The sequence below is a fragment of the Myodes glareolus genome, chromosome 9 (assembly GCF_982192425.1).
Source record: "Myodes glareolus chromosome 9, mMyoGla1.1, whole genome shotgun sequence".
NCBI lineage: Eukaryota > Metazoa > Chordata > Mammalia > Rodentia > Cricetidae > Myodes > Myodes glareolus.
In genome coordinates, this window is record NC_142034.1 from 24,942,986 (window position 1) to 24,964,802 (window position 21,817).

Below are 21,817 nucleotides of genomic sequence, written 5' to 3' on the forward strand. Positions count from 1 at the left end.
CCCATTTCACCACTCACAGAGGTGGGAAAAAACTATGAGGGGGAAAAGGGAAAAAAAGCCTCAGACGGCACAGATGGTAGGAGGTGGGAGAGACACACACTGCAAAGGGGACCAGGCTCTTGGCTTTGCTGCGCATCCTCCTCCAGGTCCCCGGGTCCAGGAATAGAGCTGTGCCCCCAGTGGAGAAGGTCAACGCCTTCGCCTCCCACTCTGTTGACTGACACGAATCCTCCAGTGTGGCACCACCCCAAAGCTCTACCGGGCTCCCACCTAGTCAGCAGCCCAGCAGAGCAAGCTTCCAGAGTGCCCTAGTCTGGGCATGTTGGCACATAACCCTCAGGAGGCTGAGCTTGAAGGATTAACGGGGTTTGAGGCTAGCCTGGGAGAAGCTCCCGTAAGCTAGTGCGACGGGCAGTCAGCCCTATAGAACAGTTCCAGACATACACTCTGAGGCCTGACCAGCTAAACGCCAAATCTGCCTGCCTTGGAGCCCTCCCTGGTCAAGTGGTGTTGAGAGACAAGGCATTAGATTCCCCAGTGGGCAGAGAGGGAGCAGAGGTCGTGACTGGATAACAAAGATGCATCAGCATGACCTCCCCAAACCTCAGTGGCCCCCTTCTTTATAATAGAGACAATCCCTTCTTAGGCTAGGAGTGGCAGCTCACACCTAAAATCTCAGCACCCAGGAGGCTGAGGCAGGAGAATTCCAGCTTGAACTACATAGGCAATTTCAGACCAGTCAAGGAGAAAGTGAGACCCTGGCTCAAAAAAAAAAACCAAAAAAAATAACCAAAAAAAATCTCTCATCAGTCAGCCGGTCAGTGGTGGCGCACGCCTTTAATCTCAGCACTCGGGGCCAGTCTGATCCACAGAGTTAGTGCCAGGACAGGCTCCAAAGCTAGAGAAACCCTGTCTCGGAAAAACAAAACAAAACAGAAAACCAACAGCCAAAGAGGGGGCCCCTCAAAAACGGAGTTTTCCCTTTTTGATATCATGCATGTTTGTGAAGACTGATGCGCACAGATTGTGTGTGTGTGTGTGTGTGTGTGTATGTGTGTGTGCGTGCGTGCAGGGACTGTCCCCTACCAAGAACCTAAAAGAATGAGGCTGTTCCTACTTACCTGCAGGAGCCTACACCAGGCCCCTGATAGTCCAGGGCATCCAGATCTGTGTGGGGGGAGCAGAAGAGCAGAAGAGCCCTCCCAGCTGCAACCCCAGCCCTGGTACAGAGGCAGGAGTGGGTGAAGGGCAGGGCTGGCTGGTTCCTGATATTGGCCCCACCCCATAGGGGTCATATTCCAGAAGAAAAAAGGGCTGAGGGTGAGCTTGGGCCCACAAGGGCAAGGGTGCTGACTCGCTCCTTGGAGCAGGATGTAGAAAGGAAAAGAAAGGTCTCTTGCCTGACCCAGGCATCTGGCCCTCTGACCCCTCTGCCTACTGGAGGCAGCTGGAGTCTACGCTCTGTCGCTTCCCCTGGATCTCCTAGGGGACAAGCAGATGTCTGTCCTGTGGAAAACACTGGAGGGTTCACACACTCAAGGCGCCACACCTGTGTGTGTGAGTGAAAAAGGCTCAATGTGGCCTGGAACTCTTTGGAGACTCGCTTTCCAGCAGGGACAGGAAGGAAGCTACCTTCCACCTACCCCTGGAGCTGCATCAAGGACAAGAAAGGAGACGTAACTACACCACTTGTTAAGTTTCAGAAGTTCTCAGCAGCAGTAGAGACTGTTGTGTGTCTTTTAAGAGGGAGGAAGGAGACTGTTCCCATCACATAGTGGACGGAAAACCATAAAGTCGCAGGTGTGTTACAACCTACAATCCCAGAACGTGGGAGGTGGAGAGACAGGAAGATAAGAAGTTCAAGGTCACTCCTTTTCCCCCTCCTAAGATTGTTCTGTGCATTGGTATTTTGCCATGGATGTCGGGTCCCCTGGAACTGAAGTTACAGACAGTTGTGAGCTGCCACGGGTGCTGGGAATTGAACCCGGCTGGGTCTTTTGAAAGAGCAGTCAGTGCTCTTAACCACTGAACCATTTTTCCAGCCCCTCTATGATTTTTTTTATCCTGCCTCTGCCTTGGTTTTTTAAGATAGGTTTCTCTGTAGCTTTGGAGCCTGTCCTTGTGGACCAGGCTGGCCTTGAACTCACAGAGATCCACCTGCATCCGCCTCCTGAATGCTGGGATTTAAGGCGTGCACCACCACCGCCCAGCTAAATTTCTTTCTTTTATTTTTTTTTAACATTCAATTATATGTAGGTGTATGTGTCTCCATGGGGCTATCTGGATGTGAATACAGATGTCTATGGAGACCAGAGGCTTCGGATTCCCAAGAGCTGGAGTTACACCGGTTGTAATGACATGGATTCTGAGCTCTTTCCACCCCTCCCCGCCACTCCCCCCTCCAGCCAAAGGCAATTTTTTAAAAAGGGCTACGTGACATAATCATCTCAAAACAACAACCAGAACAAAAGAACCACCAAAAGCAGTCCTGCAAAGGACGCCTCAATTCCCATGGATGAGGAGTGAGTCCTTGTGGCCCAGCTGGCACCACCCTGGGCACCTTGCCAACCCAGCAAATTCCCCCACTTGTATTCTCATTTAATCTTTTAATCCTTGCTGAGGCAGAGTAGGCTGGTTCCAGGCAGGGTTTGTTAATAAGGTCTCAGGGCTCCAGGCCACCCAGCTCACTGTAGCTCAGTATCCCTAAAGGACAGAATCTTCTCTGAGCCAGGGAAGACTAGGTCCCCTTCTCTACTGCAGGAGCCTGTGCCACTCAGGAAAGCCAGGCTAAAGAGGACGGGCCTCCTCACACTGTCCTCTCTCCCAAAGGATGCAAAAGGCTTCTAGACATCTGGTTACAGAGGGCAGGCTGTGTAACCCAGACTGGCAAGTTTCTGGTTGGCTCCAAGCCCTTCTGTGCCAGGTGTGAACGGAGAGGCAGGCAGAGGACAGCTTCCTGGAGAAGGCGGGCTGTAGGAACCCTAGCAGAGTCAAACAGATGCACACACTTCTCCAACCAACTTCAGGTAGGTAGACAGTATTCGTCCCTCCCTATTCCCCTCCCCACAGAAGTCAGGAAGTGTGAAGTAACTGAGGAAAGGTGGGGGTGGGGAAACAGCAGGGCCCGGGATTTCAGCATCTCAGGCCTCAGAGACCACAGAAGCCCTTGCCCAATCCGGTTACATAGGCCCTCCCCATCCCCCAGCCACAGAGCGCCCGCCCCTCACCTGACTCTGCAGCTCACTCTGTTGCTTGAGGCGGAGGTTTTCCGGAGTGTCAGCCACCATGGTGAAGGACTGCTTGGGGTAGTGTCTGCCGGACAGAAAAAAGATCGGACATCACTCTGGGTTTTCCAATCCTTAGACAACCCCGCCCGCTGAAGGGAATCAGGAACTTCCCAGACACAGCCTAGGCTAGCTGAGAGGGCAAGACACAGCAGGCCTGAGTGACTGTCTGGCAGACTGAACTGTCCAGGGCCACAGGGAGGCTTCTAAGGGTTTCTGATTACCCTTGTTTCAGGTAATCCACGCCTTGGAGTCTCCCATAGAGGATCCCAGGGAGAGATCACCCAGGAGGGGCCTAGTCAGCTGTGCAGATGGACACAGGGTCAGAACTGAGACTAGCAGTGAAGACCAAACACACAGAGGAAAATGAGAGACCCAGGACTGAAGGAAAAATGAATACCAGATACCCAGGAGGTTCCCTGAGAAGTCTAAACTGGTGCGCTAAAAGAACACAAGTGCCGGGCGGTGGCGCCAAGGGGTGGTGACACACACTTTTAGTCCCAGCACTCGGGAGGCAGAGGCAGGAGGATCTCTATGAGTTCGAGGCCAGCCTGATATATGAAGTAACTTACAGGACAGCCAGGGCTACACAGAGAGACCTGTCTGGAAAATGAAAGGGAGAGAGAGAGAGAGAGAGAGAGAGAGAGAGAGAGAGAATACGTGTCCAACATGGTGTTTCAAGGAGCTAATAGCATCCAAATCACAGAGTAGCTGGGAAGATCAGCTTGTGGTTAGTCACATTCACATTCTAGTAACAGGTAACAGCAGTTAATATTGTCCTGCGCTCAGGGCTTATGTGAGTTAGTTTATCAAACTCACTGTTACTTCATGAACTGCTGTCACCGTTGTCTGACAGACAGAGCAGAGGCTAGAGAGGTTGAACAGTATAGCCTAAACACACAGAAATGGGTCCGAAGTCTGACCCTGCAAAACCAGTCCCTTAGAGATGGTCCAGAAGCCAGCCTGCAAGGACCTGAAGGATAATGTCCTTACTGACAGCGGTAACAGTGTGTGGTACTGGCGCTTGTCACTCAGCGGTCTGAGTTCATGCGTTCACCACACCGCCACTCTCTCCTCCAGTTCTCCACGGGGGGAGAAAAGGGGTTTTGATCACTTGTCTATTGATTGGTCTAAGCTTCCAGAACAGTGGTTGACGCTCAACAAATACTTGAAAGAACAAATGTCATGCCAGGTGTTGAAGCTGGGTCAGAACCAGAGAACTCCTTCACAGCCTCCTGTGTGTCACAGTGAGGTGCTGAGGTAAACCAGCCATGATCTGTGTCTGGTGCTGGAATATGATAGGTAGGGTCCACGTGGACCTCACCCATCTCAGGGACCGGTGGGTGGCTGCTCCAAGCAAGAACTGTAATTGACAAGTCTGACCTGGACGTTTTTAGTTCTGGGTGAGTGCACATATCACAGCAGTGACCAGTCCAGACCCCCTGACTCACAGGCAGCCAAGCACCAGGTAAGAAAGAGACAGATGGCCCAGTAGGGCGTTTTTCTAGATACGACCTATGCAGGCTGGCCGACATGCTCACAGCAGGTCATGAACTCCCACATGCTGTATGCTTTAGCCAAACCCAGCATGTTCTCCCATCACCTGTACCAAAATATGACATGCCCCTGGGCCACTCTGGATAGAGAGGACAACCAAAGAAGGTGTGTCTAGAAGGGACACAGTGACGGGCTCCATTTCTAAGTGACCATCTTCACCCCCTTGCTGATGTCACTGTCTTAGGCCTAGGTGATGCCCATGTGGGTCCTGGTCATCCATCCCAGTGAGCCAGATAAAGTGCTCTGCTAGCAAGAGGAGGGAGATGATGGGAAAAGCAAACACAGGTGCCCGCAGCTGGCAGCTGGCATGGCTGTGGATGAAGGCAGGCAAAGACAAGGTCCCACCCCCAGGTCTGGCCCAGTGCCCTGCAGCCAGGCCACCCACAGCTCAGGAGCCCATCCAAAAATTCCTGCTCCTGCCCAGGGCCAGGAGGATCAAGCAGGATTCTGTTCCTAGAGACAAGAAGCGAAGAGAAGGAGAAATGAGCTGTCCAGGTCCTGAGAGCCCGGGAAATAAGACTTCAGAAAGGACCCGCCACACAAACTGGGCCCACTCTGAAGGGAAGTGGGACACAAACCAGGGTGAGCGGGGTATCTGTCAGGACAGATGCACACAGCAGAAATAGGGGACCCGGGATCCGGGGAGCTCTGGCCAGCTGTGAAGGGTGAGGTCTGAGAACCAGCTAGCATTATGTAGGACAGAACGGAGGCAGCCTGGAGAGAGAAGGCAGGAACTCAACAAACACACAGCCCCAGAAGCCATCCACAAACCCTGGGCATTGTTCTCCTTTGGCCACATGCACAGACTTAAGGCAGAAAGCCACCTCCATCGGCCCAGGGATCACCAGACGCGTGCAGACAGTCACACCCTCTCCCTAGTTCTGCAGCTCCCCGTACACACAGCATCCTCCGCGGGAGGGATTAACACATAGATGTGTCCTCTCAATTGGCGAGGTTTCCTGGATGCGGAGCTGGCAGCTGTGGACCCTCCACGTTCACATGGCTCCTCCACCCACCCTGTCCCTCTGCTACACCCTATACGCCATCAGAAGATCCCAGGAGCCACTCCAACAAGCACCAAATGCTTCACTCTGGATGGGATTGGGGGTACTTCATTACCTCTTTGTAGCCACCCTCTAGAGCAGGAATATTAATGGGGGGCAGCCTACACGTGGATTCCAGAGTGCTAGGGATGGGAAAGGACTTTAATCCAGTACAGTTCTAGTGGATTAAGGAGCTCCAGCGGGCAGCTACACCCAACCCCAGGGCTCCACAAGGGCGCCACTGCATTCCTCCTGATGGGTTAGCCCAGTCCCCTCCCCACAGCCCCCAACCCTGGGTGAGACAACCCTGCCTTTCCCTTCTCCTGCTAGCTGCTGTGCTTCAGGTTCCCATGGCAACCTCATCCTCAGCTCCAGGCAGGAGAGCAGAGAAAGGGAGAGAGGAAGGAGGGAGAGAGAGGTCTACGGGGTATGGGGGCAGGGGAAGACAGCCGGCAAGAGTATCTTCAACCCAGAAGATGCCCAAGGGGCCTGGGCTGGTTTCTTGTAGACAGCTGTGCTCAGGTTTGTTTCTAGAACGCAGGACACCAGAGCCCAGCGCGGCCCCTCCCCCAACACGGTGGTCTTTGAAGAGGACTCCGAACGACCTTCCAGAAGCCATTGCTAGGATTCTACTTTTCTCCTCCTTCTCAGACCCCAGGCTGAAGTCACCTTTCACCTTCAGATTCAGGGGGGTAGCGGTGGGACAGGAGCCCACCAGTATGGAAGACCACAAGACCACCCACCCCAGCCACATCTCCACGCTACAATAGAAACAAAATGAGAGACAGTGTAAAGGTACAGAGGCAGAGCCGAGACCATAGAGCACAGCTGCTTTGTCCCTTCCTTGGTTAGCCCCTTATCAATCATTCCCAGGGAGTGTGGTGCCTTCGCTAGAGGCCTCGCCACAGACCTGTCTTTGCCTATGACAGCTCTGGCGGAGGTGGGAGGCGGGAGAAATGACACATAGAGAGGCCAGTAGGACAGGAAGCTGGGTTGGGAGGGACAAGGAAGCTACCTGGCATCCAGGAAGATGAAAGCAGGAAAAGCCTGTGGTATTCAGAAGGTAGCTGGGGAGCTGGGCAGCTGCTTGGGGGCAGGAACGGGGAGGCATAGACACAGACAGACGCCACAAGTTCACAGCTCAGCTCCTCCATGGGCTGTCAGGTGCACAACCCTCCTCAAATACCCAACGAGGCTGGAAAGGGCAGGCATCACCTGGATGCCAACTTTGCATACAAGGAAACTGAGGCTTGGAGTTGAGGAGAGAGACTTTGGCGTACTGTCCTCTGCCCCACAGCTGCCTGACCGGCCAGCTGAGGGCATACAGACCTGTTAGGGCAGATGGTTCTGGTCCAGCTCCAGCTCCCAGAGCTGTGTGAAAGCTGTCATGGGCAAGGTGGCTGCCAAACACAGTGTTTCACCCCTCAATCCAGCCTATTTCCCAGTCTGACCTTTGAAACCCTTGAGAGGGCAATGACCTAAGGGGTCAGGAGAAGTGGCCTCCATCTCAGGCAACGAGGACCTACGACACACTCTTCCGTGGCAGGAAGACATTGGGAAGCTGCTCCAAGATGACAGGGGTGTGTGGGACAGCGTGGGCAAGAGTTGTATCCCAGAGACTGAACAAGGACAGGCCACAGATTCTCAATGCCCAGCTCCCCATTTTTGCGGGGAACATATCCCTTCTCGGCTGGGACCTCTTTTAAAAAACCACAGCTTTGTGTTCAAAGAGGAGTAAAAATACATCAGCAAAATACAAGGAACTTTTGGGTTTTACCAAAAGGAAGGAGAGGAGAAAAAAAGCCCTAACATCCGGCCTCTGGCTCCCCGCAAAGCCCCTGCTGGGAACACTGCCCATAAGCAGGCAGAAAGGGCGGGTTCCATTAGCCCTGATTCTTACCAGCTAGCCCCCTCCACATCCCCACACCCCAGCCTACAGGACTAAAGTATTAGGGATAGGAAAGAAACAAGGGGGCATTGTTTGACCAGAGGGTCAGAGGGAGCACTCCAGAGGATGAAGAGCAGCCTGGATGAAGAACTCGGGCTTTGCGGACGGAATGAAAACCTGCACCCTTCCCACTCTTTTCTTCATCCACTAACAACTTTAAACAATGGCCATACTTTTTCCTGTTGGCAATACTTAAAGAAAAAAACTGTGCCAAGCTAAGTAAGGCATGGAACTGGGGCTCAAATTCCTTATCAATAAAAATGGGGCTTTGGGAGAGAAGTGGTCCCCATGATTCCCTAAGGCCCTGACCTGTCTACGTGAGGGGGGTGTGGCAGACGAGGGGCTTGATGACTGCATTTGATACTCTGTCTCCCTGTTTCTGCCGGCCTCCTTCACCCCCAAATATACCACACACACCCCTCAGACCTGTTTCTCCCAGCTCCCCAACACATTTGATTCAACTTTCCCAGTACGAAGCAGAGAATTTGGGGGAGGTAGGCAAGTCTGAGATGCCACCAATGCCCCCCACCCCAGGACGGTAGCGAGGCACAGGGCCCCAGGCATAGCAAGACCTATCTCAAAACAAACCAACCTGTGGCTACAGGTGGCTCGGTTGTGGAATGCCTGGCCTAGCTGGTACGTGCAATGCTGCAGGTTCAAACTCCAGCCGTGAACAAACCAGGTGAACCAGCACACACCTACCACGTCTGCACTTAGAGGTGGAGGCCGGAGGATCAGAAGTTCAAGGTCAAGCAAAGAAGCAAGACAGCTCAGCTCTACAAGCCTTACAACTTCAAACCCACAGCAGAAACAGAGAGAGACAGAGAGAGAGAGAGAGAGAGAGAGAGAGAGAGAGAGAGAACCCACTCCTGCATGTCACCAATAAAGTTCTACCTGAATGCACTGGCGTGTGATTGCCAGCACTCAGACCTGCACCTCTCCCCTACACACACACACACACACACACACACACACACTAAAGTTCAAGATCATCCTTTGCTACGTTGCTTAAGGCCAGCCTGGGCTACCTGAGACTCTTTCACGAACACTGAGTCTGGGATTCGGATACCAGAATAGACTGACTACCCTAGAAACGGGTAGAGTCACAGCCCCCAGCAGCAAGGACATCTCCACTCTGCTCAACTCAACCCCTCATCCCACAGTTCAGAAAACTGAATCAGGAACCCAGATTTCTGCGGTCACTCTGAGGGGAAAGGTTCTACAGAGGTCTCACTTCCTTTCCTAGCCTACAAGCGGGCCTGCAGGTCCCCAAGGCAATTAGTCCCCATTGCCACCCCAACCCCAACCCTGACCTCCACACTGTGGCTTCTTTGCATAGAACCAGCGGGAGGAAAAGGGTTTGCATGAGCCAGGGTTCCAAAGATAATGATGATGATGATGATGATCCAATTTACAAAGCAAATAATCCGGGGCATAAATATTTCTCTAGCCAACAAAGCGGACCCATTCCACTCACCTGGAAGCTTCATGAAAGAACAGGTGAGCAGGCGCACTTGGGCTGCTGTACAGGTAGGAGTGCGCCCCCCCCCCAACCCCACAATGAAGAGCTGACTTGAAGGAATCTCAGTGGGAGCCCAGAAGGTGCCCAGCGGAGGAGGGTATGAGGCCACTCCAGGACAGTGTGTAACTGCATGACTGTGGCTCGCCACACCAGGCGGCTGGCTGCGAGCGCTAGCCTGTGTTCATGCCCCTGCCTTGGCCTCAACCACAGCGGTGTAAGGAGAGAAATAGAGCCCTTTCCACTGTTCAGTCACTTTCTAATATTTTGGAAAGATGGAAGGGACATGCAGCTTGCTTCTCTCATTCCCTCCTCTTCCACGGGAGCCTATGCTGCCCCCAGGCTCAGACACTAGTCAGGAACAGGCAGCACACAGAATTTCCCTGCACACCAGATTCAGCCCACACTCCCTGGGTGGCCTAGAGCCTTGGCAAAGTGCCAAAAGATGTCACCTGGTCCTGTGTGTCCCCACCCTAGCCAGGCTTAGTCCGATGGAGGGAAGTAGCACCCTGCAGCAGGAGGCCTTCCCTGGGGCCCACAAACACACACCCAGGACTGAAAGGAGTCTGGCAAGCAGGAGGGAACTAGTCCCCAGAAGCCCTGAGATTCAGGAACCTGAATGCACATGGGCTCAGAGACAGCTGGAAATGGGAGAGAATAAAGTGACCGTTTGACCCAGGGCCTTGCACACAGCAGGAATCTGGTCTAGTTCAGACAGGTGCAGGGGCCACCTATCTGTGTTTGGCTGGGGACAAGGAGCTCAGCAGACAGCTCCACAGACACAAAGCCAGCAGGGAGCAGCAGCCAAAAGGCTGATGCAGCTGGGATGAAGTGCAGCACAGCTGAGACACACACAAGCATGCAGGCGTGCCAGCACACACACAAGCATACCAGCATGCCAACACTCACACAAGCATGTGCACGCACGCATGTCAGCACATGCACGCATGCCAACACACACACAAGCATGCAGGCATACCAACACACACACAAGCATGCAGGCATGCCAACACACACGATTCAGTGAGGGTCCTTTCCAGCAAACACCCACTGGGCCAGAGGTCAAAGGTCACCTGTATAGGGCTGAAGTTAGGGGAGATACCAACCTGTTCCCTAGCCGAATGTCAGGAAGGGGATAGGACTGGTGACTGCCCAAACAGGGAAGACTTCAGCTCCTGCTTCTCCCAGAACCCCAAAGACAGGCTCTCTTCCTCTCCCATTTGCTGCCCATCTCCCCCAAGAAGACTAAGCTAGAACTCCGGTACCAGGGCTACGGGCATTCTGATAGAAAGCATTGCCTCTCCAGAGCTCACTGGGCAGAAAGTAACCTGGGCTCACCAAAGCTCAGTCAGACTTCTGGGAAGTGGAGGACCGCACAGAAGATGCCCACAAAGGAGGCTGGCAGACCAGTCTGAAGCAGTCCAGCACCCAAAGAGTTAAGTGCCCTGGTTTTTCTGAACCCCACCCACCCCACTCCCCAAAGGAGGGAGGAAGTGGCAGAGAATCAGGGTTTGTGTGAGCCCTTAAGAATTCAAAGAATGTCCCATTTCCCTTGGGGCTGGGAGGACTGGGTGGGGGGGAGGGCTGGGTAGGCCAAGGAGCCATAGAAATCGGGAGAACTGAGGGACCAAAAAAACTGTGGGCCTTCCTCTGCTCAAATCCACCGTGGCCTTGGCCTTTAGAAGGAACAATGGTCATGCTGCCTCTTGAGTTTGAGAGTTTATCAGAAATCAGGTTCCCAGCACCTGAGGCAGGTTGGCACACAGCAGAGGGCGGGCAACAAGTGTCTGGTGAGTGTTCAAGCCCCCAAGGCCCTTGGGCCAAGGAGATGGGGCATATGGCCTATCCTCAAAGAGACAAGTCTCCAGTTTCCCTTTGCGTAAACTTTGGCTAAGGAGAATTCAATTAAGAGACCAGCTGGTTAGCCGGGCGGTGGTGGCGCATGCCTTTAATCCCAGCACTTGGGAGGCAGAGGCAAGTGGATCTCTGTGAGTTCGAGGCCAGCCTGGTCTACAAGAGCTAGTTCCAGGACAGGCTCCAAAAACTACAGAGAAATCCTGTCTCAAAAATCAAAAAAAAAAAAAAATCAAAAAAAATTAAAAAAAAAAAAAAGAGACCAGCTGGCCATGGTGAAGCGTGTTTAGGAACCCACACATCCGGAGGGGAAGGCATGGAGAACAGGAGTTTAAGGTTATCTGCCCGCAGCTACGCAACGAGTCTAGACTAGCCTGGAATATATGACAGTATCTGACAAACAAACTTAACTGACTACTGACCACAGCCACCAAAGGTCAGCTGCTGCACCTGCTCTGGACCCAACGCCGAGGTTGCGTTTGCTACTCATGAGTCCCCTTAGAGACAGAGTTTCAACCCTATCTCCCCCTGGATGGTGTCCCTCTAGGGTAGGAGACAGTGGCCTCTCTCCCCAAGCCCTGCATCCAGTTGGCCACAACACAGGATTCTATATAAGGAACAGAACCCAAGCTAGCAACTCTCAAAATAAAGGACAGTGTCAGGCCACACCCTTCTCCATCTCAATATACGATAAGGGGACTGAAGAGATGGCTCAGTGGTTAAGAGCACTGGCTGCTTTTGCAGAGAGCCTGGGTTCAGTTTGTGGCACCCACATAGAGGCTCACAACCACCTATAACTCCAGTTCCAGAGGATCTAATGCCCTCTTCTGGTCTCCATGGATACCAGGCACACAAGTGGTATCATACATATATGTACTAAAACATTCATATACATAAAATAAATGAACAAATCTTTTATGTTTTTGTATTCTCAAAAAGAGAGAAAGGAAAGAAAGAAACAAGAGGTCTCTAGAACCTTCTAGAAGGGACAATAGAGAAAAGAACCACACCCAATGAGAGAGAGAGCCATGGGGAGTCTCACACTCCCAAGCCTGGATACAATGCAGCAGGCACAGGACAGGCCTCTTAATCCCTGCTGTGCCCTTTGCACAACAGGGTACAATGGAAGCAGCCCACTGGCTTTACTGCCCAGAGGCGATCTACAAGCCAGCCTCACGTTGGCCTTGCCAGGTGATCCTGGGAAAGTCTCCTCCTGCCCCCCCGTGCCTGTTTTCTCATCCGTAAAATGGGGACAGAACACTCTGCTACAAAGGGACAATGTGATTACAATCTATCAAGTAGGGTGTGCAAGTGCTACAATGTCACCTTGGGCTATCAGAGGGGAAAGTGAAGCTTGGGAGGAAAGTCAGGTGCCCAGAAAACTCCTGTGCCCCCCTGAAACTCACGCATTGCAGTAGGGCTTCTTCTCATAGCCCTTGTAGTTCTTCATGTTCAGGGTCATCTTGCAGATCTCGCAGTGAAAGCATGCTTTATGCCAGAACTGGGCAGGAACAGAAGGGAGACGTGATTAGACAGCAGGACTTCCCTAGGCACGGGCACTCCAGTCTCCACCCAGGTAGACCCATGCCCAAGACTGAAGGAACACCTGGGGAAGCTGGGTGGTGGTACGCATCTTTAATCCCAGGGACTCAAGAGGCAGAGGATCTCTGAATCCCAGGCCAGCCTGGTCTACAGAGTGGAAAGTTCCAGAACAGTCAGGGCTACACAGAGAAACCCTGCCTTTAAAAAAACAATAACAAAAAACAAACAAACAAATAAAAAAAAAACACCACCACCTGGTGAACATGGCCATTTCAGGTCACAGGCTTGGGCAGCTGACACTCCCCTCCCCCATCATGCCCCACCAGGTTGTCAGGACAGCGAGTAGATCAGATCTGAGAGTAAGGGGCGGGGGTGGGGAGAGAAACCCAGTCGTGAAGGAGGTAGCAGCCCCCAGAAAGGCTATCTCCTCTTCCCCAGACCACGCCAGGCCAGAATTGGATGGGCCTCATTGATTATGCAAAGCGGCACTCCGTTGCTAAGCAGCACATTGGGAAGGAGCATGTCCTCGGTTACCAAGCCTGGAGAAGAAAGCCCAGCCAGTGACACAAAGCCCAGACCAGGGCACACCTATCCTCCATCTAAATGGCTGACCCTCCTGAGCTACGCTCCAGGATGCTCTAGCTCAGTTGGCTCTCACTTCCCAAAGGATTCCGACTAGAGGAGCCCCAAGTGCCGCAGCCACACCCACATCCTGTCCAGTGCCACCTCTCCCACCCCCATCTGGATAAGGGTGGGAGACACCCTGCAGGGGCAGAAGAGACCTTTGTCTTAAAGTCCTGCAGCTAGACTCCAGGTGTGTCCACAGCACCACCCCACCCAGAGAGCTGGATGACCTTGGCCTCACCCCTGTCCACACTGCACCTGGGAGTCTGATTCTACTTCCTGTCTGCGAAATACAATAATGCCAGTCCTCCTGGGACTGTTAAAGATTCATGAGAAACCACCTGCCCCCAGCAAAGCACCTGGCACCTCCTTCTTCCGTGCAGGTGCTGGACACTGGAGGCGTTCACACAGCCCAACCTGAGCTCATGTGGACATGGGACAGAGGAGCCTGGTAGACCCAGAGTTCTAGAACGAAGCCAATAAGACTAATCCAGGGTGGTTGATGGCGGGGGGGGGGGGGGGGGAACCACGCAGAGAGACTCCATTCCAGAATCTAGGCTGGCTGGGCATCTGGCTGCTTGTATCTGCCTGTCTCAGCAGTCAATGGAGACACTCCTGACCCCCAAAGGAGGTAGCCAGAGGTCAGGGAGCGGCCAGGGAGACCTCAGAAAGTGCCTGAGTGAACAGTAGGTCTGATTCCCAGCCATCTGTCAAAGGACTCCAGCAAAGCCCTTTTTAAAACACGTTTCCCAAACTAAGAGAGTTTCAGACACACTTGGAGGAGGGGCCAGAAGAAAGGAAGCTCAGTCGCTGGGACTCCGCCCCTACACCTCAGCACACTTCAACCAGACACCAGGGCTATTTCTGGGGGCAATCGTCCTCTATTGGGACATTTTTCCTATCAAGGGGACCCGAAGGGGGAAAAAATCTAACAGAAAATGTTAGCAAGGCAATGCGGGAAACAACTCTTTGGGAAGAAAGCCAGCTGTAAGTCTGGAAGTAAAGGGTCAGCTGGTCTGAGCTTGGCCCCACCCCCACCGGGGTCCACCCTAGAGTCACTGCCTACACCCCCACCCTTGGTAACTTTCAGAATCTTTACTGTTTGGGGTGGTGTCACAGAATCCCGACATAAAAATCCCCAGAAAAATCACAACAGGGTGGTCCTTCCCCCATAGAGTCCCCTGACTGGGAGGCATTGGCAGATTGCCTCAGCACTGTCACCAGCCAGTCTGTGCCTCGGACTGCATGCCCCTGCCTGGGCCCCTGCCTCCCCCACCCCCGCAGGGGCCTGCCAGGAAAAACATTCTGCAGAATCCAGACCGTGACCCACTTTCACACAGTAGGCAGGAATACACAGTCCTAGGGCTAGGGACCTCCAAGGCCACCTCTGTCAGACTCTGGATCAGGAAAGAGATCTCTAGCAGATGGCCAGACCTTCACCCTAGAGCCAAGCCCTGGGAGGAAGAGCAACACCTGGCCTGGAGTTCCCTCAGGAGACTCCAGGCTGCCCCCAAGAGTTTGCTCCTGTTAGCGGTTTACCCCTAGAGATCCTAAGGGATCCAGTGTTCTCAATCTGATAATCGGTCTGGGACAAGGGAAAATGGTTGTCTGTCCTTTTGTTGGGCTGCTCAGGAGAAGAGTAAAAGAAACCAGAATGGGTTGAGGATCTGTTGGGTAACTCACCAAGGGAGAACTAACTCCACTTCTGTAAAGTAGGGACACAACAATTATCTCCCCCAGGGACTGTAGGAGAACCAAAAGGCCACTCCTTTGGGGAGGCAGGAAATGGCCATTCATTCAAAAGTGCTTATGAACCAACTCCAGAATGAGAGAAACTTCATCCCATCTCTTGTCGGGTATGGGGGAAGGATGCTCAGAGAAGAAAATGGTACTATCCCAAGAGGGCCTAGGAGCCTTAGTTCACAGCAAGAGTGACCGTTTGCAAGGTCCAGAATAGGCTTTGGGCATGCGCTCCTGGGATTTGCAACACCCCTGGGGGCATAGCACTCCAAAGGTGTCCCTCATCACAGGTGATGCTGCTCAGTCAGACCCCAGGCGCCAAGACGTTCCCGTCATTTCAGTGACTCCACAGAAAGACAAACAGGCCAGTGGGGACAGAAGCCCCCACAAGCACCCAAAGTCCCTGGAGCCAGACCCTGTGACTCCAAGGCTGTAGAGGAGAGCAGAGGAGCTTCATTCAGGTCCCTGTACCTGCAGCCTGTCACCTGCTCCCTAGGGTGACTGTGACTCAGGGCTGGAGTATGAGACTCCTCCCTTCCTGTAGCCTAGAGTTAGGGTTGGCCCTTCGTTAAGGTCATCACCACCAGCACCACCCAGGCTCAGACTTTCAGCCTAACTTGGGGCCTCCAGTTTATAAACCCAATGCACTTCTACACTTCCTTTCAAGTTAACCTGAAGCTCCCTGAGCCACAGCCCTCAGGGTCCCGGGCCCACCCCTAATCCTCCAGACAGGATGAGGAAGGGTGGGACCTACTCCTTCCCCACCTCCCCAGACAGGGTTTCACTGTGTAGCTCTGGCTGGCCTGGGAATACCCTATGTAGCCCAGACTACTGGCCTCAAAGATAAAATCCTGCGTTCACAACTCAGCACTGCAAAAACTGTGTGTGGGGGCAGAACTCCTTGGTATCCAGCACCTGGGGGGTAGAGGCAAAAAGAGGTTTGGGAGTTCAAGGATAGCCTGGGCTACATGAGACCTCATCTTTAAAAAAAAAAAAACTTTACAAGTCATAGTAACACATGACTGTAATCATTTAGGGAGCTGAGGTAGGAGGGTTAAAAAAAAATAAAAGATAAAACTTTAGCTAAAAGGAAGGAGACTGACTGTCAGCCTCCTCCCTCTGGGTGGGGAAGGTCATCAGGAAGTGAGGACATAATACAAAATGGCAAACTTAACATAGTATGAGAATTTGGAGGGGTTTTTTTTTGCAATTTGAGCAACTCGATTGTATATTTCTCTATCAAGAACTTTGTAGATGACAATGTCATGCCCCAATGTCAAAAGGTTGGACACTCTTGCTTATAGGGCTGGTAGCCTACCTATTGGAGCTACCTTCCTCGAATCCCACCCCCATTTGCCTGACAGCCATTTAGGGCAGGAGGCCCTCTCTACTGGGACATTCCAAAGAGCTGTCAGTGGGCCAACCCCCTAGCCTTCCTGACTGCTTCCGCTTGTTTCCAGAAGCTGAGGGAGACAGAAAGTGAGAGAAAGATGTGGCAGATTCTCAACAGTGTAGGTCACTAGGTACAAAGTAGGTGTTCAATAAATATTTGCTAAATGAATGAGGTCACCCTGGCTCTCCTTCCTGCTCTAATCCCAGACACCCTCCTTCCTCAAACACCATCATGGGCACTACTTAGCTATCCAATCTCTGCAGCCGGTACTAGGGGTTGGGGACAGAGTGGCTTTCCTTGGTGACAAGGTTTACCCACTTCTGCCTTTGAGAGATAAGGCTCAGGGAAGAGAAAGACTGCCATCAAGGACACAGCCCTGCTCCAGTCCTGCTGCAGGTTGCAGGCCACGGGGGCTGCGGGAAATCAGGCCAGCCCACCTGACTCTCCCGACTGTGGAGCAGAAGGAAGCCTTGGGAAGTTGAGCTTTCCCCACACCCAAGGACTCAGTTCAGCACTCTCCTCCCCTCTGTTCTTACTGCCTGGAGGGCACGGAAGAGAGAGGGAGAAGGAACAGCAGGATTTTCCAGTTGGGGGGTGGTGGTGGAAGGGAGAGGTAGATGCCTGTCCAGGGTCACTTCCGCTAGGGGGAGTTCTAAAACCGGAAAGGAATCACCCACTCCCACTTCCCAGGGCAACCCCAACTTGAATATCTTCTTCTAACTGGGACACATAGGATCCCTGCCCCCTTTCCCATGACACAGAGCACCGAAGGTCTTTACAAGGAGCATGGCTGGAGTACTGGGCAGAAAAGAGAGGAAAGAACAGCCTTGACCACACTCCCTGCACTGCCCACCTCCAATTGCCCATGGCAATGAATGACATCATCAATACACATCTGGTGACAGGGAATACGGAGGCCTGGAACCATTCATAAATCTCATGGGCACAGACCTGGAGCTAGGACTAAGTCCCCCACTTCCCAGGCTAGCAAACCCTTTCACCATTCATCGCTTCTTGATGGCCTAAGGAACTGCAAATGCAGGGGTCAAAACATCTGACCAGGAACGGCAAAGACCTTCATGTAAGGACAGTTAATCTCTGAAGGTTTGGGGGTTTTTTTTGGGGGGTGTCTCAATCTAATAGTGCCAAACTCAAGCCCTACCCTCCAGGGTCTAGTACAGTGACTGAGCAGGTGGGCACCTTCCATACGCTCCTCCAAGCCTCCTGTCTCGCAAACCCCGTGTCACTTTCCTCCAGAAAAAAAGTTCAAATATTTCAGAACGAGTCCCCACCTCCTAACCTGAACTCGGGGGGTCAAAGGTTCCTCAGAATGAACTAATCTTAGCCCGGAGAGGAGAGACAAAGTATCCAATGAAGTATCCATTTTCAACAAAACTAGATCCCCCTCTTTCAGGCGCCGGCCTATCGCCTGTTCAGACATAAAGGTGGAAATAGGTAAACTCGGATTCAGCCTGGGAAGCTAGATACAATGTACCTATGAGGAGCCAAAACCAGAGAGGCGCCCTGCAGAGGGGAACACAGAGACGGAACAAGTTGCCTTAGGCTTTAGGACGTTCACTGCAAGGCAGAAGGGTCCCACCTCAAACTATACCGGAAACACCCAGACCTACTCTTCAGTCCCCCTTGCAAAAGTGTAATGGCAACCAGATGAACGAGTCCAGCCTAGGCTGGGATGTGTAAGAGCCCCTAGGGGACTGCTAATTTCCAGAAGGTTACCCTCTCCCCACACTAGAAAAAAGGAAAAAAAATCCCGCTTTCCTTGGCTTCCCCAGAAGTCAGCCAATCCCACCCTCCATTGATGAAACCAGCTCTGAAAAGTTAGCTCTTTGTTCTCCAAGCTGGTCTCCAGGCTGAGCACAATTTCAGATTTCGGAAAAGCGTCCTCTCCAACCCTCCCCACCCCAGCACCCAACCCCGCCCAGCTCCTGAAGGGCTGCCCAGCACCCAGAGTGGCTTGCAATTTGAATTGGGGATTGGGAAAGCTACGAAGGAGGTCTGAGGGTTCCCCAATCACGGAACCAGCAAGGGGGGCAGTCCAGCAGGTCGTTCAAAAGAGGGGGGTCTTGAAATGAGATTCCAGTGCTGCCCCTAAGTCCCTTTCACCACAACTGGCACACGTTGGCCGATGGACCCGACCCAGCTTCCAGGCCAGGAAGCCGGACTACTAAAGCCCAAGCCCGGAGGGTTGCGCTGGCCCCAGCCTCCGCCCCGCCCCCGCCGCCCCCTCCCCCCCACCCAGCGCCCCGCGCTTCCGCCTACTTGGCGCTGGGCGCCGCGGGGAAAGGGAGCGGCCGTCTCCTCTCTCACTCCCGGCCCCGGGGGGGCGGGACTGCACCTCTAACCTCCAGCACACACCCCAGCGATCCTGGTTCCCTGGTGCCCTCCCGCCCTCCCAGCCCTCTCAGCCCCAATGCACAGAGCCCTTCTCCAGCGGTGGCTGCCCACCGCCTCGCCTTAGATTTCTCAGGTTCCAGACTGGGGTCTGTCCCCGCACCCCAAGTCACCTCCCGCCTTCTTTCCCTGCTAAGGGAATCACAGGGAAGAGCCCACAAGGACCTCGTCCCTCTTTCCTTCCCCGATTGGGAGCGGCACTGGAACTGCCTAGCCCGCGGCGCCGGTTGCCGGAGCTCACCTTATCCAGACAGTTCACCTTCTCCGTGGGATACACGATCTTGCCGCACCGGGCGCAGTTAGGGTTCATGGTTCCGGAGAAAGACTGGGGCGGGGATGCCCGAGATCGCGCGCGTTCCCTTTTCCTTGGGCGAGCGGTTTGGAGGCGGCGGCTGCAACTGCAGGCGACGGCGACTGGAACTGGGGAACTGGCCTCCGCCTCCGCCCTCCTTCCCCTAATAAACACGGTGGGGAGGAGGGGCTGCACTGGCTGGGGCGGGGACGCGCCCGGGCGCGGAAAGGGGCGCGCGCGACGAGGCGCGCTCCCCGGGAGACGTGGGGCTGCGTGGGGGCGGGTTCCGGGGAGGGCTGCAGGACGTGGGTGCTGAAGCCGCTAAGTCCCTAGGTTCCCCGACTGACGGCAGCCCCTGGCCACGGCCCTTCCCCCGTTGAAGACACGTACACCACTGCGGCAAAGCCCGATCTCCCGTGAGAGAGCCGACCCCACGCACCCGACGAGGGTGGGAATGATACGGATTCTCCAGATTCGGGGACTTTCTTTATACCAGTGGGTACCCAGGGTGAACCTGCGGGGAACCCCACCTGCCCCGCCCCGTGCCCCAGCTAGTTCCCTTCCGGCCCACGTCCTCTCCTACATTGGTACCTGCCCCTTTCCCTTTGGACTCAGCGCGTCCGGGTGTTCACCCTCACTACGCCTCTGAACTGCAGCATTTCTGGGGTTCCTAGGATCCAGGCATCCTCTACTTTTAGCTTGATCCTCTTTTCTCTTTCATTCTTTTCCCTTACCCTTATAACATCCATGTAGCAACTGCAACAGTATCTTACTACTGAAAAGAATTTGCTCCAAACTATGTTGCGGCGCGGGGGTATAGCTCAGTGGTAGAGCATTTGACTGCAGATCAAGAGGTCCCTGGTTCAAATCCGGGTGCCCCCTCGGAGCCTTTTAATGGCCAAACAAAAACATTTATCATTTCAAATGTGATCTTGATTCCAATCCTGGGTTAAAATGTGTAAAAAAAAGATTAATATTACTGTTAATTTTACAGTCTAAGCAGAAAACTTTCCTTTTGCCTTGTACGCAGAGAATGCGGCGTATTTACGTACATCTGTCAGGAACACGTCCTCATTTGACTGGCGCCCAAGTGGTAATTTCTGCCCAGGGTACCCTTGAGGGTTTTGATTGGGTGGTTCCACACTTTGGGTTCAGGAGTCAAGTTCACTCCCCAGGTTGGCGTTCTGTGTCCCGAGAGGGCAAGGGTAGGTCAGGAGAGGGAAACTCACAGACGTCGCCCTTCTCCAACCTAAGCTTTCTTTTCTCCTGTCTCTTTCATCCTGTGCTCTTTACTATTCTCCGTTCTTCTCAGGCTTCCCTGTTGCTTGGTGATGGGGACCGAGTAAAAGCGCTTCCAGAACGTGAAACCCGCAGATGCGCACCCATCAGCTCTCTACAGAGCCAAGGAGTAGGATCCCAAAGCCAAGAAATATGAATTAATGCGGTGGTTTTCAAACTCGGGCGTGCTCCAAAGTGATCTGGAAGGCTCATTAAAACATCCCCGGTTTCCGACTGTGTAGACCTGGAGTGAGGCCTTGCCAGTTAACTTTGACAGATTTTCCAGGTGAGGCACTCAGGGACCCGAGGACCACTCTGAGGATCACTGGAGTGTTCCTACAAAGTCATCGGGTTTTAAATCCTCAAAATGGGGACAGGTGTTCATCCGCCGAGTGTTTGGCTTAAGGTATCTGGACTGGAAGAAATCTCTGTGAGAAGAGGGGATCAAAGGCAGCCCCCTCTACTAGGTTTTGCCCAAAAATAGGAAAAAGAGACATGCAGAGGCGTGCTGCCTGGGTCAGGGTGCGGCTGTGGTATTTCAAACACGGAATCTGGTTGTGTCATCCCAGGACCCCAGGGGAATACTGTCGTGCATTTTTTGCCTCCCAGTTCCCACCGCGGTTCTCTGCTGGGCTGAACAGAAAGGGGATAGAACAGAGCTGCAGGGGAAAGCCGAGAAATACCTGACTTGTGCTTCTAGCTTCCCAGCTTCCCAGCTTCCCAGGCACTGGGCTCAAAATTGTACTTTTCAGGCTTCAACTTCTCAGTGAAGAAGGTTCTCATTTTTATATCTTTTGATCGTGTCTTTTCTTCTCCCCTCCATACAGAATGTCATGTAGCCCAGGCTGGCCTTAATTTTGATATACGGGCCCTGGCTAAGTTTAAACTCCCTTGAAATCTGATCCTCATGCTCCGATGACTGCCACTAAGGGCTGGGATTAACAGGCATGTACAGCCGCACCAAGCTGTAACACATCTTAAACAAGTATATAAACATTCTGCATCTGGATTTATCCTTTGTCTTTTGGGTCAGGAGATAAATTAGGTAAAATACTGCTTTCACACCTCACACCCTTGTGGCCCAAAAAAAGAAAGAGAAAGATGTGACTGCCTCTAGAGCCCATTAGAAGAGCGGCAGGATTGCTGATTCTGGAGTACCAGGAACATTCTGATGAGGAAATTTTGAAGGGTAGACGAGATTTTTGAATTGCAAAGAAATTATATATATATATATATATGAAAAATAGGTAATGGCATTAAGGGGGCACCCGGATTTGAACCGGGGACCTCTTGATCTGCAGTCAAATGCTCTACCACTGAGCTATACCCCC

General features: G+C 53.0%; 1 protein-coding gene and 2 non-coding genes across 3 annotated transcripts in view; 1 reads left to right on the forward strand and 2 right to left on the reverse strand.

Annotated features, from left to right (window-relative positions):
• The window catches only part of Lasp1 (LIM and SH3 protein 1), a 39,571-nt gene extending 20,210 nt beyond the window's left edge, over positions 1–19,361 (reverse strand). Inside the window, exons 1-3 of the mRNA XM_087910038.1 lie at positions 19,158–19,361; positions 12,612–12,706; positions 3,228–3,312 (exon numbers count right to left, since the gene is read on the reverse strand). Of these exons, the coding sequence (XP_087766164.1) occupies positions 3,228–3,312; positions 12,612–12,706; positions 19,158–19,226 (249 nt within the window). The 5' untranslated portion in view covers positions 19,227–19,361. The remainder of the gene's footprint in view (positions 1–3,227; positions 3,313–12,611; positions 12,707–19,157) is intronic.
• Positions 19,362–20,018: 657 nt separating this feature from the next.
• Positions 20,019–20,090, forward strand: Trnac-gca (transfer RNA cysteine (anticodon GCA)). Its single transcript has one exon. It is a non-coding gene; the product is annotated as a tRNA-Cys (tRNA).
• Positions 20,091–21,745: 1,655 nt separating this feature from the next.
• On the reverse strand, positions 21,746–21,817 carry Trnac-gca (transfer RNA cysteine (anticodon GCA)). Its single transcript has one exon. It is a non-coding gene; the product is annotated as a tRNA-Cys (tRNA).